The 20,337-nt window shown below is 40.0% G+C and overlaps 1 protein-coding gene across 1 annotated transcript in view; it reads left to right on the forward strand.

Moving 5' to 3' along the window:
• Window positions 1-20,337, forward strand: part of LOC130929912 (protein APCDD1-like) — an 85,914-nt gene that overhangs the window by 20,742 nt on the left and 44,835 nt on the right. Inside the window, exon 3 of the mRNA XM_057857534.1 lies at window positions 12,983-13,132. Within this exon, the coding sequence (XP_057713517.1) occupies window positions 12,983-13,132 (150 nt within the window). The remainder of the gene's footprint in view (window positions 1-12,982; window positions 13,133-20,337) is intronic.

Raw genomic sequence — 20,337 nt, forward strand, 5'->3', positions numbered from 1 at the left:
AGGATACACTGTACGTATGAAGACAGCAAAGACAGTCGTGCAGTGTGTATGTGTTCGATATTCGCAAAATATAAGCAAAACTACTACTGTTGATACACTTTAAGAATAAAACTTCTTATAAATCATGGTAACTTTAGAAATATGAATTTCAAGTTGTGTGAGCTTAGCCTCAGCTCCACACTTGATGCTTTCAAAAGAGTGTCCTGGCAACAACACAGTCAGCCAGACTCTTTAGCTCAATTTTGTATGAATTCCGCTGTCATTGAGGTACTGTAAACAAGTTTTGAATGCCACTTGGATTGATAATTGGATAGATGAATATCTATTATATATCCTAGACTTCATAATGTAATGACGGGACAAAGGGCGCGGGGCTGATAAACAGGGGGCCTGCATTGTTGGCGAGGCCATCAAAGCTGACCGAGTGGAATCACAGACAAACAGCTTTTTTCGTAGAAAGTTCGTGTGAAAAAATGCCGAAATCCCCGAAGTCTTTATAGATTAGGACGCAAAACAGTCTCAATTCTTGGTTAGAAGCAAAAAAAAAATAAAAAAAACGTGCAGTTAGCGTTTATTTTACGTAAATATGCCGAAGTACAATGCTAGTTAGCGGCCGCCTGATATAAACAGAGCTTTTCCGGTGAAAATTTTTGTGAATAAATGCTTAATTTCCCGAATTCTTTATAGATGTGGACGTAAAACAGTCGCGATTTTTGGGTGAAGCAAAAAAAAAAAAACCATGCAGTTAGCGTTTATTTTACATAAATATGTCGAAGTACAATGCTAGCCTGTTTGTGAATGTAGCTAGCGGCCGCATGATGTAAACAGCTTTTCTGGTGAAAATTTTTGTGAATAAATGCTTAAATCCCTGAATTCTTTATAGATATGGACGTAAAACAGTCTCGATTCTCGGTTAAAAGCAGAAAAAAAAAACGTGCAGTTAGCATTTATTTCACGTAAATGTTGCGAACTATGATGCCAATACAGTAGTGGCTAATTTCTCCCATTGATTTTTTTCACGTTTCAAAATGCATGCAGTGTACGAAAAATATAATAATTACCTTGAATCCTCAAACAAATCACTCCTGAGACAATCCTTCCTGTTTGAATGCGGTACATCTTTTGTACTTTTTCAACAGAAATCCGGCGTTAGATCGCTGCATGCGTGTTTTTGTGAATAGCTCCTCTTGATGTGGGCGGCCCCCTACTTGAATGCGAGGCACAGTGCATGACCAATCTGAGCCGTCAATACATTATGAAGTCTATGTATATATGTACTTAAATCCAGTTTACTTGTAAAGGAGAGTACCTCTTCTCCGAGGCACCGTCTAGCTGTTTGCATTACTCTAACACACTTAATATAATCAATCAGGGAATCGTCGTATCGTTTGTTGTATTTACTATTTGACTGTTTGTATTACTCTGACACACCCAATATAAAATTAATAGCACTTATACTATAGTTTAAGGAAAACAAGCAGAATATAGGGCATATAAGATACACAGCACCTTCTTATCACGGAAGCCCAACGTGAGCAAGATTGACGCACCAACTCTCGCAATCAGTTCTCCCGGACAGTCCAGAACAAATGGCGGGATGGTCTGTCCCAACACAAGGAGCACCAGAGAATGCCCGATATCCAACTGATAACACGACTGACAAGAGTCCAATAGCCCCTTTGACGCTGAGGTGTCCAAATCCACAACCTTCGTTGCCCGGACAACAGTAACTCCCGAATTCTCCTGTCCAATCCACAAACAGACACTAATCCCAAACACACCCTTCTTCCTGCCCACGCCCCGCGAGAGCCTTCAGAAGACTGAATGTAACTAAGCGTTATAAACCTTTTGTTGACTTCTGATATGGTGACCTTGGAACGAGTTTGCCTCCTCTCCTGAGTCTGTGCCTGTTTCGTCTTTCTGTTTGATCGCTGTCGAGCCGAATAAATTTTCAACTTGTTCTCGTTGAGCCTTCTTTAAACCTTTCAAAATGGAAATCAGTACAAAGGGTTATGACTAAGGTGAACGCGTGGAGTTTGCCCTTCTGGCAGGTTTGCCGGGGTCCCGCCGGCCCGGGTCGTTGGAGCTGTGCCAGCGCGGGTCTGGCTGGTGGGGCTCCGGCAGTCTGGCTAGAAGGTAAGATTCCTTCACTTGGTTCTTTGAGTTCAGACGATTAGAGCAGTTCCAGTTCATTTAAAATCTCGATGCTGACAGTGAAAGAATTAATACTGATAATCGCTTGGAACAACATGAGACACAATTATCACAGAATCATGACACCAATCAAATGCACTGGAAATGTTCGAGATATCAATTATGCATAGTGGCTGTATCGCTCCATTGGAAAAATACTGTGATAAAAATCCTTTTTTTTTTTGAGGATAGTTATCACGCAACTGTTGCATTGTCATCATTTTTTTCTTTCCCTTGGATATGTCACTTATCTGTTTATCATGTTACAAATATAGAAGCGTATTGTGATAACATCATGATGTTTGCTGAGCCACCAGCTGGTCAGGAGTAGACATTCCAGTCTTCCTCCTTTTCACGTGTGTGCTCTGATGTAGTCCAATAAAAAAATACGCTGGTGTAAGTGGATCTAAAGTGCTGCTTTAAGACTTTTCCAGAGCGGGCCACAACGTCGTGCCAGCGGTCCATTTGATGTGGACTGCTGTTGCCAATTGAAGGATTCCTCTTTTGCGTTTCCGTCCTCCGGATCAAAGCTAATCTATTTGACTGAGGCAGGCCTGTTGTTGCCACGACAACCCAGATCACAGACGGGAAGCTTCATGGACCCTTGTCACCAACAATGACACCACTGAGAAGCCGTGGACCCCTCACCCCCGCATCACTGTGTTTGTGTGCATGTGGCTGGGTTTAATCCTATAAAGTACACCGTCTTCCTGTGCATGTGTGTGTTCTGCTTAGTAGCGCATGTGTGCGTACGTGTTTATGTGTTCAAAAATGCACTTTACACCCAAAATTCTGATAGTGTTTACCGTTACAGACATAATATGTTACACTCATCCAGAGTCTTTAGTTTAGGCTTAAGGTAGGGTTATCAAATTAACCCGATATTGGCGGTAATTAATTTTTTTAAAAATGTATCACGTTAAAAATATATAACTCAATTAATGCATGCGCTGCACGACCAACTCACGCATTGTCGCGCGCAATCTGTAATGGCGCCGTTTTACCTATATAGAGAGATAAAAGGCAGCGTAAAATGAGTAGAGTGAATTTTGGCAGCCTTTGGAGCCTTTTTTTAATCGGCTAAAGCCTTACAGTCCCTCTCCCTACGATTAGAAATATCATGGAAGGCAATGTGGGGAAGCAAGGTAGCAATTGATCTTTTTCTTAACACCTTATGTTATTTCCCAACGCAGAGAAGCTAATGTATATCAATTGGTAGCACTACGCACAGTCATGGTTCCGCTTCCCATCATGCATTTGGGCATGGCAACAGTATCATTTACTGAAAGCTCAACAAATACACTAGATGGCAATATTTAGTCACAATATACAAAGTCACAAGTCATTCTATCCGTGGATCCTTCTCACAGAAAGAATGTTAAAAATGTAAACGCCATCTTGAGGATTTATTGTCATAATAAACAAATACAGTACTTATGTACTGTATGTTGAATGTATATATATTCGTCCGAGTTTTATTCATTTTTTTCTTAATGCATTGCCAAAATGTATATGATCGGGAAAAATTATCGGGAATGATTGGAATTGAATCGGGAGCAAAAAAAAGCAATCGGATCGGGAAATATTGGGATCGGCAGATACTCAAACTAAAACGATCGGGATCGGATCGGGAGCAAAAAAACATGATTGGAACAACCCTACTTGTTAGTCTTACTTATTAGCCATATATTAGACTAAATCATATTTTAAAATGTGTCAAAATGTGTTTGTCTAGTTTTTGTTGACGAAAACCCAAGACTAATTCCTTCTTGTTTTTGTCGACGTTTACTAAAAATGTTTTCGTCTGTAAATTTTTCTAAAAGACTCCAAAAATAAATAAATAAATGAAGGTTTCCAATTATTTCGAATAAACATAGACAGACGAGCACGTATTGAAGCGCAGTGTTGTTTTTGGCAGCCATTTGCCATTGGACGAAAATACTTATTAGTCTTATTTTGGTGACTTCAAAATGTGTTGGTCTTCATCTAGTTTTAGTCAACGAAAACTCAGGCAAATTTCGTCTAGTTTTTGTCGACAGTTCTCAAAGTGTTTTCATTTATAAACTTCCAAAGTTTTAGTCCATGAATAAATAAATAAATGGTTCCCAACAATTTCGAATGAACATGACAGACTAGCACATAACTGTAGAGTGTACAAGGATATCGCCATTTTCATGATGATGATAATACACAATCAGCAGGAAAACAGCACATTATTAGCAATTAATTAAACTCACCTGGACGCCACGAACTGTACGTAAAATGTTTTTTGAGTCTCCGTGCTAAATGCTAATGCGAACACTATGCTAACATTATAAGTTAGTTTGGTGTGAGATGATCACTAAGGACAGACCTTTAAAGGGTAAAGCAACATGGCATATCTAGCCAAGTTAAGAAAGCAAAACTTTCCAAGCAGCACTTGACACATATGTTTCACAAAATGAGCCTCGAATGGGCACAGGCTTACTCAGTGTTTGTGTGGGGGGGCGCAGCACGTCACATGAGTGACACGACCAAACACTGCTAAATATGTTCTAACTAAACATACCATAAGAAAATATCACACATTGTGAATTAATGACAGAAACTATGGCAAATTTACATCTCGTTCTCGTGTGGTCAGATGACAAATGGCACCCAACTCGTTATGGTTTAGTCTCCCAAGACACGTTTTCGGCGCGTCATCATGACGTCATCGTCATGAAATATTGTTTGTTGACGAAATATTTTCATTATCGTCATCGCTGACGAAAAGAACATTGTTGTAGCGTCTACAAGGACAACACCAACTTGGTGATAATACAGGTCCTTCTAAAAAAATTAGCATATTGTGATAAAGTTCATTATTTTCTGCAATGTACTGATAAACATTAAACTTTCATATATTTTAGATTCATTACACACAACTGAAGTAGTTCAAGCTTTTTATTGTTTTAATATTGATGATTTTGGCAAAAATGTCAAGAAAACCCAAAAATCCCGATCTAAAATATTTTTGCATATTTCATCCGACCAATATAAAAAAAGTATTTTTCAATACAAAAAAACTCAACCTTCAATTAATTATATCAGCTATGCACTTAATACTTGGTCGGGAATCCTTTTGCAGAAATGACTGCTTCAATGTGGCGTGGCATGGAGGCAATCGGCCTATGGCACTACTGAGGCCCCGGATGCTTCGATAGCAGCCTTAAGCTCATCCACAGTGTTGGGTCTGGTGTCTCTCAAGTTCCTCTTCACAATATCCCACAGATTCTCTATGAGGTTCAGGTCAGGAGAGTTGGCAGGCCAATTGAGCACAGTAATGCCATGGTCAGTAAACCATTTAGCAGTGGTTTTGGCACTGTGAGCAGGTGCCAGGTCGTGCTGAAAAATGAAATGTTCATCTCCATAAAGCTTTTCAGCAGATGGAAGTATGAAGTGCTCTAAAGTGCTAACTACACATAAAATGTCACACATGGTGAACATGTGATGGAAACTTGCGCATTTTCGTCACGTTCTCGTCTCTTCAGGCGAAAACTGGCATTAAGCTCGTTATGTTTTAGTCTCGCAAAACACGTTTTTAGCTCGTTATCGTCTCGTCACGATAACGAAAATATTTCATCATCGAACAATTTTTTATCATGACGATGACGTCACGATGATGGGCTGAAAACCTGTCTTGGGAGACTAAAACATAATGAGATGGATGCCAATTGTCCTCTGACGACACGAGAATGAGATGAAAATTCGCCATAGTTTCCGTCATAAATTCACAATGTGTGTTTTTTTCTTATAGTATGTATAGTTTGAACACATTTAGCAGTGTTTGCTCGTGTCACTCAAGTGATGTGCTGCGCCTCCCCTCGAACACACGCCGTCGCTATGCCATCAACGCAACGCAGAAGCATAAATTAGGCTTTACTCTCTGGTTGGTGAGTAAGCCTGTGCTCTTTACAGGCTCCTTTCGTGAAACGTGTCAGGTGCTGCCTAGTAAGTTTTGCTTTCTTATCTTGGCTAGATATGCAATTCGCCTTTTAAAGGTCTGTGCCAAGTGATCATAACACACTAAAGTAACTTGTAGCGTTAGCATAGCGTTCACGCTACCATAGCGTTAGCATTGGCATTTAGCGAGATGACTCGGTGTCTTTTTAAACTCTTGAAAAACATTTTAAGTACAGTTCGTGGGTGATTCCAGGTGATTTTAATTAATTGTAAATAATGTGCTGTTTTCCTGCTTAGTGTGTATTATCATCATGAAAATGGTGATATCCTTTTAGACTCTACAGTTATGTGCTCGTCTGTCATGTTCATTCAAAATAGTTGGAAACCATTTATTTATTTATTTATTCATGGACTAAAACTTTTGAAGTTTATATACGAAAACATTTTAAGAATTGTCGACTAAAACTAGACAAAATTTGTCTGACTTTTCGTTGACTAAAACTAGACAAAGATGAACACAATTTGAAATGACTAAAATAAGACTGAGACAAATAAGTATTTTCGTCCAAAAGACTAAGACAAAAATTGAAAATGACTGCCAAAACAACATTAGTTGAAAGAAAATAATTATTAAATTATTGTAATATCTTTCTAAGATATCTGTCATTTTACCGTGGCAATTGGAAAAATATGATTCAATATTGTTGCGTTCTTTATTTAAAGTATTTAAAGTAGCCTTTTATTATACCACATACGAGAAGGAAAACATTTTTTTCAATAGTGTAAACAGTATGGCAATACAGATCTAGGTGTGTAAATCAACAATTTCATAATTATACAATACGATATTGAGTCTTTGGACAACATTACGAATTTTGCCTCTGGACTCTGCTAGGATTCGATTCAAGGGTTTTCAATCAAGTCAATACACATTGAGTTAAATTTCACGTGGAGCAATGAAGTATATAAAGCTATTGTAACATTTTATGTTGAAACATTTCATACATTTGAAAGAAAACCCTCCTTGACAGAACAAAATTAAAAAGGCCAGTGTTTTGCCTTTGGTCCATTTGATTGGCTCGTTGCCTAACCAATCAATGAATCAACTTGGATCAATATATTACTGCATTACAATTCCCCTAATTATTTCAATGACAGTATGCTTTAAGAACGTTAAAAGTAAAGGTCATGCTTAACAAGTAATATGAGGTTGGGAATAGTAGCGGTCAGTCGCAGCAGCTTGTCAGCGAATATTTCTGCACCAGCAGTTAAACGGGACGGTCATCTTTTATTTTTGTTCGTTAGACGTTTCCAAATGTAGACAAGAACGACATGAAAGGAAGACGTTTGAAATAGATGTTGTTTACTGTCACGACTTTTCAATTGTTGCCGTCATTGTGTACAGTGGGTGTAATTAGCAGGACGGCAATAAAACATGCTGTCGTTGCGAGAGCTACCAAAATAACACTAAACTCTTTTTTGGTATATATAAAAACCATTTCAACATTCTGCGGTGGCTAAGAAAGGAAAAAATAAGCCACAGTAAGAAGGAACTATTCCAGACAAGTGCTGCTGTTCCAAAGCCTTCTGGGAAATGTAGTTCAAGACCTTGCAAGTTTGCAAGTATTTTTCAGTCACTCCTGAGTATAACTCACACCAGTCACGGAATGCACAATGAAGAGGAAATGAAACATATATCAGTTGGACTGGAGTATAAGTTGCATTTTTGGGGGGACACATTTTTAATTTATCAGAAACCTAGAACAAACATACATTACAGTAATACAGTGATCCCTCGCTACTCAGCGCATCAAACTTTGCACCCTCAGTCCATTGCGGATTTTTTTTTTTCCAACCAAAAAAAAATAAATAAATGCGGTATTTTATACATTCCCTGACAAAAGTCTTTTCGCTTATCCATTTTGTAGAAACAATTGCTAATAACCTGACTTTTAATAATTAAATTGGTTTCAGAAATGGCTCATATGAAAGCGAAGAACCTCCCAAATGATGATGAATGTACAAAAATATATTTGTTTAACTGAAAAAAGATTGATCATTTCATGAAGACATAAAGGTCAAATTTTGGCAAGACAAAAGTTTTGTGCCTACAGAAAGTAGTGTGAAAATTGAACAAAAAATGTACTTCAAATTAGGGCTGTTGAACGATTAAAATTTTTAATCGAGTTAATCACAGCTTAAAAATTAATTAATCACAATTAATCGCAATTCAAACCATCTATAAAATATGCCATATTTTTCTGTAATTTATTGTTGGAATGGAAAGATAAGACACAAGACGGATATATACATTCAACATACTGTACATAAGTACTGTTTTTGTTTATCATAACAGTAAATCAACAAGATGCCATCAATATTAACATTCTGTTAAAGTGATCCATGGATAGAAAGACTTGTACTTCTTAAAAGATAAATGTTAGTACAAGTTATAGACATTTTATATTAAAACCCCTCTTAATGTTTTCGTTTTAATAAAATTTGTAAAATTTTCAATCAAAAAATAAACTAGTAGCTCGCCATTGTTGATGTCAACCCATAAAATCAGTCGCACCAAAGCGCCAGCAGAGGGAGACAAAAAACACAAGTAACAAGTGGACTTGACACTGCTGTCATTTTAATCTGTTTGAGCGGGGCATGTGCGTTAATTGCGTCAAATATTTTAACGTGATTAATTAAAAAAAAATTTAACGCCCGTTAACACGATAATTTTGACAGCCCTACTTCAAATACAAAAATATGTTACATAACATAAGCGAATTAAGTATTGGTGCTGTGAGATATAATAATATTTGTATTAATGTAATGTAATGTAATATTTTGTATGTCTTCCATGGGTTTCGGCAAGGATTCATACAATTTATTGAGGAAGTCATCAGGAACATCAAAGAAAGCAGTCTTGCATGCCTCCCAGAGTTCATCAACATTCTTGGGTTTCGTCTTCCATGCTTCCTCTTTCATCCTACCCCAGACATGTTAAATGATGTTCATGTCTGGTGACTGGGCTTACCAGTCCTGGAGGAGCTTGATCTTCTTTGCCTTGAGGAATTTTGAGGTAGAGATTGAAATATGCGATGGAGCACCATCCTGCTGCAGAATTTCTCCCTTTTTATGGTTAGGAATGTAAGAGGCAGCTAAGATTTGTTGTCTATTTATCTCTCAGGGTGCAGACAATTAAAAAACGTTTGGCATTTGCCAAGGCCCACAGCCTGTCAAAAAGATGGACGCTGGAAAAGTGTTTCAGATTAATCTTCCATTGAATTACACCACAGTCACTGCAAATATTGCAGGAGACCTACTGGGGCCCGGATGGATCCGAGATTCACTCAGGGAACAGTGAAGTTTGGTGGTTGCACAATCATGGTCTGGGGTTACAGCCAGTATGGGGTGTGCGAGAGATCTGCAGGGTGGCAACATAAATAGTCTGAAATATCAAAAAATCTTAGCTGCCTCTTACATTCCTAACCATAAAAAGGGACAAATTCTACAGCAGAATGGTGCTCCATCGCATACTTCAATCTCTACCTCAAAGTTCCTCAAGGCAAAGAAGATCAAGACCCTCCAGGAGTGGCCAGCCCAGTCACCAGACATCAACATCATTGAGCATGTTTGGGGTTAGGATGAAAGAGGAAGCATGGAAGACGAAACCCAAGAATGTGGATGAACTCTGGGAGGCATGCAAGACTGCTTTCTTTGATGTTACTGATGACTTATTCAATAAATTGTATGAATCCTTGCCGAAGTCCATGGAAGTCATACAAAATATTAAATTTGGATCTCACAGCACCACTACTTAATTCGCTTATGTTATGTAACATATTTTTGTATTTGAAGTACATTTTTTTTTCAATGTTCACACTACTTTCTGTAGGCGACAAAACTTTTGTCTTGCCTAAATTTGACCTTTATGTCTTCATGAAATGATAAATCTTTTTTCAGTGAAAAAATATATTTTTGTAGATTCAACATCATTTTGGAGGGTCTTAGCTTGTGCCATTTCTGAAACCAATTGAATAATTAAAAGTCAGATTATTAGCAATTGTTTCTACAAAATGGATAAGCGACAAGACTTTTGTCAGGGACTGTACACTTTGAAGACAACATGCATATTGGCCCAAAACCGATGTTGGTATTATCCGATATCATTATTAAATGCTTTTATCTGCCGATATCAGCTACCCAATAACATCGGACAACTCTAGTCACTAGGGGCCGTCCAACCCATTTTAACTTTGAGGGATGCAGTGAATGAACATTCGTTCATCCGCTGCCAATCCTCACTGTTCAAAACGCCATCAATGGCAGCCAGTGATTTCAGAGCATTTGCTGTTTTAAAGTGCATGTGACACGAAAAAGCATGTTTATTTCATAATACACGCGATATTTTATGCTCCTAAATGATCTGGACCGCTTGGATGTGTGTGGAAGCGACCGCTATATTTATTTAGTTTTTTGAATCCCGCGCCATGAAAATGAGTGACTTCCGGCTTAGGTCTTGCATTGAGGAGGAGGGCGCTGTGACATGTACGGTTGAAGGCGTCGTCCTCTTCGCTATACAACCGTACTGTTGTGTATGAGGACTAAGGATTCATCTGATTTAGCAGATTAATACGTTTCTTTTTCGCATAACGCTAGCCAAACGGCTGCAGAAAAATCGTGCGCTATGAGGGAGAGGCATGCGCGCCTTTTTGAAGTTTCAAAAGGTTCCCAATCACCATGGATATTGGCCAAAACAAGCCCTACTATTGTGGGACCATTGGACTTACGAGGAAGTGAGTAAACATCTTGTTTTGTATTATGTCTACAGCGATTACAAAGTAAACACTACAAACTTTCTTTAAATAAAGGACTACTTACGTTTGATCATTGATAGGCATGTAAAAAGCTCGCCTCATTAGCTGCACGTTAGCTGCACAACAACTGCAGCCGCCCTCCTCCGGGGAACGAGCTGTAAATTCCTCTCCGGCGAAGACAATCGACAACCCAGTCGTCATGTCAAATAATCCGGGCTCGTTATGTGCGATTTTCCGCTTGGAAGGCTTTGAAACATCACTCGGTTCGGGTTAGCATGTTGGCTAGCTGTCACGCCTCTTGGTTTGTTTACATTCTCCGAAGCTGGGGAAGGGAAATGACATACGTATGTTCAATTTAGGTGTCATAAAATATCGTTCGGGAGGTGCGACAGTCAAGGCCGGCCCAGCCTATACGCAGATTATGCAGCTGCTTAGGGCCCCTGACCACTAGGGGGCCCCCAATCTGGCAACCTCCTTTTATACGTTGTTAATAGAGCATTGTGAATAATTTGGCGCGCATTGCTGTTTATCTATGCAAACATCCATTTTCTAGCCATTACAATCTGGCAACCTGGGGAGTGACGTTGAACCTGCGTTGCGATGATTGTTGCTCAAACTTGCTTGGAAAATAGATGCACGAATATGTCGAAGAGAATTTCTCTTTCTGGAGCAGAGAAACGAAAGAAGAAGAAAATTGATGAAGAAAAGAAACAACAGTATCAAGGTAATAGAGCATGTTGTTGATGTTGTAGTTGTGCAAGACACTCCGACTTGAACGTTGTTGTCAGCTGAGCTTGTCAATACGTCGTGCTGGTAATTGCCATTGGCCGCAGGGCAAAGGCCCGGAGCGAATCAAGTAAAGCCGAGCAAATTGTCACCTGTCGGCAATGGCAAATGTACGGCTTCCACTGATTGTAGTAAAACAAAATATTGGCATAATATGCATTTGAAATGGTGGGCCAAAAATATGGGCCCCTTGGCATTATTTTGCTTAGGGCCCCTAAATGGCCTGGGCCGGCCCTGGCGACAGTAAAGATGAAGTCGACAGTTTTGACCATTATGGAGTTTTTTTGCCATGTCGTCCTGAATAAGTGCATTTTTATTATTTTGTATTCCCTTAAGCACAAGACTGTTATTTGTCATGACCATGCCATTTATTTAGCAATTGGGGAAAATACTTGGATAAAAAGAATATCCTGTAAAAATATTGAAAAGACAGAAACAATGACATTTTGCAGCTCTCTTCATCGCGTTTTCCTCGTGAATAGTTCCCCCTCGACGGGCTAACTGGTCCTTCTCAAGCCATTTATTTAACTATTGGGGAAAAACACTTGGATAAAAAGAATATCCTGTAAAAATATTGGAGTAGCGAGACTGAAACAATGACATTTTGTCGCGTTTTCCTCGTTCTGAATAATTCCCCCTCAATGGGCTGAATAGTAAAACCGATGAGCAGTCTCCCGCTGACATCATCCACCTTTTGGGGACGCTAGAGCCCTATAATGGTAGGCGTGGCTAACCGGCAGATTAAAAGACTAATTTCTCGTCAACTGCGCTTTGCTAAATTGTTGTATATAGTCGAATCGTCTCAAAATATGATTCAAATTCACATAATAATGCTATTTAATACTTTTTTTCTCCTGTCGTATGCTCTTTAAAGTCTTCAAAAACACTATTGAGCGTGTTTTTCTTTTTGGCATTAAAATATTGTCTGGTGTGATTTTAGGGTCACACGTAAAACTTCAGATAACCCTGAAGATAAAGTTTTCAGTGTGTGAGATGGCTGTGAAGACACACTCAGCGGTAACGGTGGGAATTGTGTGACTTAATGCATTTTTCCATTTCCAAGCGTTGATAGCAAGTCGAACATCAAGAAGACATCAGCGACGCATCTGTTTCGTATTTTCTCAAGTGGATTTCCCTTCAGCAAACAAGCCTCGCGTGTCCTCCGATGACTTGAATGTTTACCTGTTTCGAAAACACGTTTGTCCCGTTAATCCCTCGTTTTCTGTTCTCCCTTTATTCCTGACATTTTCTTACTTTTCCACAAGGCACAAAGCGGCCCGAGGATCATCTGGTTCCTCTTGTGCCTGCGGTCGCAGCAGTGAGAAGGCCACATCAAAGCTCGCTGTCTGACAGCCCGCAGAAGACGACGACGACGATGAAGAAGAAGAGGAGGGGAAAATCTGGGACAAATTCTGGTGCCTCACACACACGTACACTCACACACCACTAATGCATCTGTGTCGGTGGAAACTTTGGAAGAAAACATGGCTCGTATGTTTGGTCTTGGCATGGATACTATTGGGGCGACGTTTGGATGAAAAGTATGTTGGCTCATTGAAAACTCATTGTGTTTGAGGTTGGTGCAAAAAGTACATCAGGTTCAGTGAAGATACAAAATTGTCTTGTTTAAAAAAAGAAAGAAATAAAGTTGAAAGACTGAAGTGCCTTAAATTTTTTACGACAACCCGTTTTGTGGCATTGAAGAAAATCATTATTTTTGTTTTGTTTCAAAATCTTTTTTTTTTTTTTTTTTTTCAATTCAACGATGCCTTGAAATTGTTTTTGATACTCACAATTATGTATGTGAAGAGACATTTAACCAATTGGGTGTGAAGGAATCTGACCTTTTAGCCAGATTGCCGGAATCACGCCAGCCGAACCGCCGGACCCGCACTGGTTCAGCTCCAACAACCCGGGTCAGCGAAACCACCGACAACCCGGCCAAAAGGCCAAACTGTGCGCGCTCCCCTTAGCCCTTTATTGCTAAATATATCACATTTGATACACCTAAAATTTCATGATTTTGAGACTAATTCAGAATTGTGACATTTCTTTTTGAAAAAAAAATGATGGATGTAAGTCAACACATGCATCTGCAGGTTCCATGAGAAAAAAAACAGGATTTAGCAAGGGTTATAGATATTAGAGTGCTTATTACTAGGGCTGTCAAACGATTAAATTTTTTAATCGAGTTAATTACAGCTTAAAAATTAATTAATCGTAATGAATCGCAATTCAAACCATCTATAAAATATGCCATATTTTTCTGTAAATTATTGTTGGAATGGAAAGATAAGACACAAGACGGATATATACATTCAACATACGGTACATAAGTACTGTATTTGTTTCTTAAAACAATAAATCAACAAGATGGCATTAACATGATTAAAGTTCTGTTAAAGCGATCTATGGATAGAAAGACTTGTAGTTCTTAAAAGATAAATGTTAGTACAAGTTATAGAAATGTTATCTTAAAACCCCTCTTAATGTTTTTGTTTTAAAAAAATAAAATTTTCAATCAAAAAATAAACTAGTAGCTCGCCATTGTTGATGTCAATAATTACACAATGCTCATGGTGCTGAAACCCATATAATCAATCGTACTCAAGCGCCAGCAGAGGGCGACAAAACACCAAAAAACACAAGTAACAAGTGGACGTTACACTGTGCTCTCATTTTAATCTGTTTGAGCGGGGCATGTGCGTTAAATGCGTCAAATATTTTAACGTGATTAATTTAAAAAATTAATTACCGCCCATTAACGCAATAATTTTGACAGCCCTACTTATTACACATATTCATTTAGACTTTTCTGTTTACCAATTAAACAAAAGGTTTCATTAGGACCTTATTTTTCAAATTTTGGGATTCTCTGATGATTGCTTGATGTTGCAGGTATTTAAGGGTTAGTCTTAACCCCTTTTACTGACTCCATATTGAAAGCTGAAAAAAGGCTTCGAACCACAAGTTGACAATTTATTCAGGTCGACAGCGATCACACGGCAAGGCAAAAAAGCTACAGACCCAGGCAAGGAGGCTGACTCATTCCAAGGTCACCTTATCACAAGTCAACAAAAAGTTCCCGAGAAAAATGGCAACGATTAGTAAAACATTGTCTTTTTGAAGGCTCTCGTGGGGCGGGCCGTGGGAAGGAAAAGGGTGTGCTTGGGTCTTCTTCTGTTGCAGATTTGGGCGGTCAAGTTCGTGTGTCACCGTTGCTGGGTCATAGTTAATGAGTCAACTGAGGTGGGAAGTTCGGCGCGCCTCACCGTCTCTGACAGGCGCTGAGCTATCAAACTTGGAGTATTTTTTGTTATCGAGTGTAGTACAGGACGTCCCGCCATTTGTTCTGGACTGTCCTGAAGAGCTGATTGCGGGATTTGGTGTTGCAGACGTGGGCATGTAGATGTCTTACCTATCACCTGGCAGTCAGCGTCAATCTTGCTCAGTCAGCTGCATGACGCACGCGTTGGGCTTCCGTGGTCAGGAGGAGTCATTATCTGCATGTTGTCTTGGTGCTGCAAGTTCTAATCATTCCAAGTGCAACTGTTCATAATATCAAATATATTTTTGCACGTTTTCAGCGAGTCATCGTCATGAAAAAATTGTTCGTTGACGAAATATTTTTGTTGTCGTCATCGTTGACGAAAACAACACTGGTACCAGCAGTATTTATTGAGGATTTAGTGTAGGCTTTTGGGCTACGGAACAAATTAATCGAATTAGAATGAATTTTTATGGAAAAATCCCACTCAACATTCAGTTGGGCAAATAAGTATTTAGTCAAGCACTAATTGTGCAAGTTCTCCCACTTGAAAATATTAGAGAGGCCTGTAATTGTCAACATGGGTAAACCTCAACCATGAGAGACAGAATGTGTGTGTGTGTGGGGGGGGGGGCAGAAAATCACATTGTTTGATTTTTAAAGAATTTATTTGCAAATCATGGTGGAAAATAAGTATTTGGTCAATACCAAAAGTTCATTTCAATACTTTTTTTATGTACCCTTTGTTGGCAATAACAGAGGCCAGAAGCTTTTCACAGACTGTTGCTGGTATTTTGGCCCATTCCTCCATGCAGATCTCCTCTAGAGCAGTGATGTTTTGGGGCTGTCGTTGGGCAACACGGATTTTGAACTCCCTCCACAGATTTTCTATGGGGTTGAGATCTGGAGACAGGCCACTCAAGGACCTTGAAATGCTTCTTACGAAGCCACTCCTTTGTTGCCTTGGCTGTGTGTTTGGGATCATTGTCATGCTGAAAGACCCAGCCACGTCTCCTCTTCACTGCCCTTGCTGATGGAAGGAAAATTTCACTCAAAATTTCTCAATACATGGCCCAATTCATTCTTTCCTTTACACAGATCAGTCGTCCTGGTCCCTTTGCAGAAAAACAGCCCAAAAGCATGATGTTTCCACTCCCATACTTCACAGTAGGTATGGTGTTCTTCGGATGCAATTCAGTATTCTTTCTCCTCCAAACACGAGAACCTGTGTTTCTACCAAAAAGTTCTATTTTGGTTTCATCTGACCATAACACATTCTCCCAATCCTCTTCTGGATCATCCAAATGCTCTCTAGCGAACCGTAGACGGGCCTGGACGTGTACTGGCTTCAGCAGGGGGACACATCTGGCAGTGCAGGATTTGAGTCCCTGGTGGCGCATTGTGTTACTGATAGTAGCCTTTGTCACTGTGGTCCCAGCTCTCTGTAGGTCATTCACTAGGTCCTCCCGTGTGGTTCTGGGATTTTTGCTCACTGTTCTTATTATCATTTTGACGCCACGGGGTGAGATCTTGCATGGAGCCCCAGATCGAGGGAGATTATCAGTAGTCTCGTATGTCTTCCATTTTCTAATAATTGCTCCCACAGTTGATTCCTTTACACCAAGCGCTTTACCTATTGCAGATTCAGTCTTCCCAGCCTGGTGCACGTCTACAGTTTTGTCTCTGGGGTCCTTCGACAGCTCTTTGGTCTTGGCCATAGTGGAGTTTGGAGTGTGACTGACTGAGGTTGTGGACAGGTGTCTTTTATACCGATAATGAGTTAAAACAGGTGCCAATAATACAGGTAACGAGTGGAGCCTCGTTAGACCTCGCTAGAAGAAGTTAGACCTCTTTGACAGCCAGAAATCTTGCTTGTTTGTAGGTGACCAAATACTTATTTTCCACTCTATTTTGGAAATAAATTCTTTAAGAATCAAACAATGTGATTTTCTGTTTTTTTTTCCCACATTCTGTCTCTCATGGTTAAAGTTTACCCATGTTGACAATGGGACAGTTTACATGGCGACTCTGCGACACAAAGATGCAATGACTGAGTAGCGGACTCGCCTCGCGTGCATATGGTGTCGGCGAAGACGAAAAATTCTGAATGCTGCCTCCAAAGTGGAAGAATCCGATTGCGGGGGATTGAGTGGGGCTTCCTCGACATGCATATTAAGTCAGAAAGAGCGCGCCGTTAACGTCAGCACTCGTACACGTCACATTGGGTGTGAGCAGCGGTGCTACTAAACATTAAAAACAGCAAATATGGCGGAATGTCGGCTTTAATTTACTGTTTTAATAATATTTTAAGTTAAATATGTTGAATGTTTCCATTTTTGTGCCTTTTTCAACAAAAGAAAAATGCCATTGCTTCGGGTGGGCGGGCACATTTTTTTCCAGGCTGAGGGAGCTTGGTGGGGTCAAAGTGCATCATTCTCTGTCGCCCTGTAAATCTGCACTGCCACCTAGGGCCTGGCATGAATACTACATCGTTTTCATGCAGAATTGCGACATTGTTCGAATGGAGACGCAAATGCAAATTTGAAATTTTTCGTATTCTCGGAGAGTCACCGTGTAAACAGCCCCAATGACAGGCCTCTCTAATCTTTTCAAGTAGGAGAACTTGCACAATTGGTAGTTGACTAAATACTTATTTGCCCCACTGTACGACCATTTCAATTTCCAAACCAGGCCCTGGAATGAACTAAATTCTTATGTAGCGGTATCGTTGTATGTGCATTCCGTCTTCATAGTGTATGTGCATGTTGTCTATCAGACATCATATATTGAGCAAAAGGAAAACCTTGATGTAGGTAATGAATGAGTTCTTTGAACGGGCGGGTCATGAAGAAGACACATCCCCGCACACACAAACATCAAGAAAGGCAGAAAGTAGATCAAATGTTTTGGGGGCGTGCTGGTATGTTTTGAAATCTGATCTTCAAGCAATTTAGCTGTCCATCAAGAACCCACCCCCACATAAAAAGAAAAAAGAAGAAGCGTGAGCGTACCTGCAGTCATCACTACTCTTTGTGTTGTGCTGGGACACGTTTGGACGGCTGATGGGAGATGCGTTAAAAAGCGGCTCGCTATATTAGTAACAGATGAAAGCTATGCGGAACGGAGGCGGGGGGCGAGATTCTTCGGCACTTCTAATAGCTGCCAACAAACGTTTGTCCTCATGTTAGAATCCACATTTTTGTTTTTGGATCAGCGTCATTGGCTGCCATTGACTCCGATAGACGTCCAATCCATTCTAGGTCAGATGAATTAGACGTCCGTAGCCGTCAATGGTGGGCAATAAGTTATAAGGTTGTGCCGTGCTGCAGCAGCCCAACACGGAAGGAACCGAGGCCGCAAAAGCCACAAGAATCCCGACTGGGTCGCCGCAGTCCCTCTTTTAGAGTAACGCTGCGTCATGAATTTCGATGAATGCAAAGGACTTTACATGTTGTCCCTGACCACTCAGAACATTTAAGCAGCAGCTCGCTCGCTTCAAAACAGAAAAAAGGCTGTTAGCCACTTTGATCGTATTGTCGGCTGCAGTTTCTTTCACACGCAGTTGCCACTAAATGATTCCATGTTAGCTTTATGGAAGGCTTACAATTGTCTTTGATGGTTTCAAAATGTATGTTAGCGTCATCAAAGACTGCATTGCAGACTACATTGCATTTGATGTTTGTAAAAAGGAAATAAATAGATGTAAAGTGGTAGACATTTCTTTGATTTGCATGCAATAGGCCTCACGCTAGATAACAGGCGTCAAACTAGCAACCGGGAGGCCAGATTCAGCCTGCCGCAATTTTTTGGGGTCCGCGAAAGTCATTCATGTGCATCGACTTTGCTTCTCTCCGAAATAAATTTAAATAGCCCTCAATCTTTTATTGATTTTTAATTTTTATTTATTAATAAATATAACATTTTCTGAAAGGCTAAACCTCACAAGGTTCACAGGGGTGCTGGAGGCACAGTAGTCGCAGGTAGTGTTGTCAGTAACGCGTTACTAAGTACAGTTGTGGTCAAAAGTTTACATACACTTGTGAAGAACATAATGTCATGGCTCTCTTGAGTTTCCAGTTACTTCTACAACTCTGATTTTTCTCCGATAGAGTGATTGGAACAGATACTTCTTTGTCACAAAAAACATTCATGAAGTTTGGTTCTTTTATGACTTTATTATGGGTTAACAGAAAAAGTGATCAAATCTGCTGGGTCAAAAATATACATACATGGATCTGAAAAAGCGAATCATTGACTTGAACAAGTCAGGAAAGTCACTTGGAGCCATTTCAAAGCAGCTGCAGGTCCCAAGAGCAACAGTGCAAACAATTGTTTGTAAGTATAAAGTGCATGGCACTGTTTTGTCACTGCCACGATCAGGAAGAAAACGCAAGCTATCACCTGCTGCTGAGAGAAAATTGGTCAGGAGGGTGAAGATTCAACTGAGAATCACCAAAAAGCAGATCTGCCAAGAATTAGAAGCTGCTGGAACACAGGTGTCAGTGTCCACAGTCAAGCGTGTTTTGCATCTCCATGGGCTGAGAGGCTGCCGTGCAAGAAGGAAGCCCTTGCTCCAAAAGCGGCACCTTAAGGCTCGACTGAAGTTTGCTGCTGATCACATGGACAAAGATAAGACCTTCTGGAGGAAAGTTCTGTGGTCAGACGAAACAAAAATTGAGCTGTTTGCCCACAATGCCCAGCAATATGTTTGGAGGAGAAAAGGTGAAGCCTTTAACCCCAAGTACACCATGCCTACCGTCAAGCACGGTGGTGGTAGTATTATGCTGTGGGGCTGTTTTGCTGCCAATGGAACTGGTGCTTTACAGAGAGTAAATGGGATAATCAAGAAGGAGGATTACCTTCAAATTCTTCAAGATAACCTAACGTCATCAGCCCGAAGATTGGGTCTTGGGCGCAGTTGGGTGTTCCAACAGGACAATGACCCCAAACACACATCAAAAGTGGTAATGGAATGACTAAATCGGGCTAGAATTAAGGTTTTCGAATGGCCTTCCCAAAGTCCTGACTTAAACCCCATTGAGTACTTGTGGACAATGCTGAAGAAACAAGTCCATGTCAGAAAGCCATCAAATTTAACTGAACTGCACCAATTCTGTCAAGAGGAGTGGTCAAAGATTCAACCAGAAGCTTGCCAGAAGCTTGTGGATGGCTACCAAAAGCGCCTAATTGAAGTGAAAATGGCCAAGGGACATGTTACCAAATATTAGCGCTGCTGAATGTATATTTTTGACCCAGCAGATTTGATCACTTTTTTCTGTTCACTTAGTCATAAAAGAACCAAACTTCATGAATGTTTTTTGTGACAAAGAAGTATCTGTTCCAATCACTGTA

This window comes from Corythoichthys intestinalis, chromosome 14, assembly GCF_030265065.1.
Source record: "Corythoichthys intestinalis isolate RoL2023-P3 chromosome 14, ASM3026506v1, whole genome shotgun sequence".
In the NCBI taxonomy this organism is placed as follows: Eukaryota; Metazoa; Chordata; class Actinopteri; order Syngnathiformes; family Syngnathidae; genus Corythoichthys; species Corythoichthys intestinalis.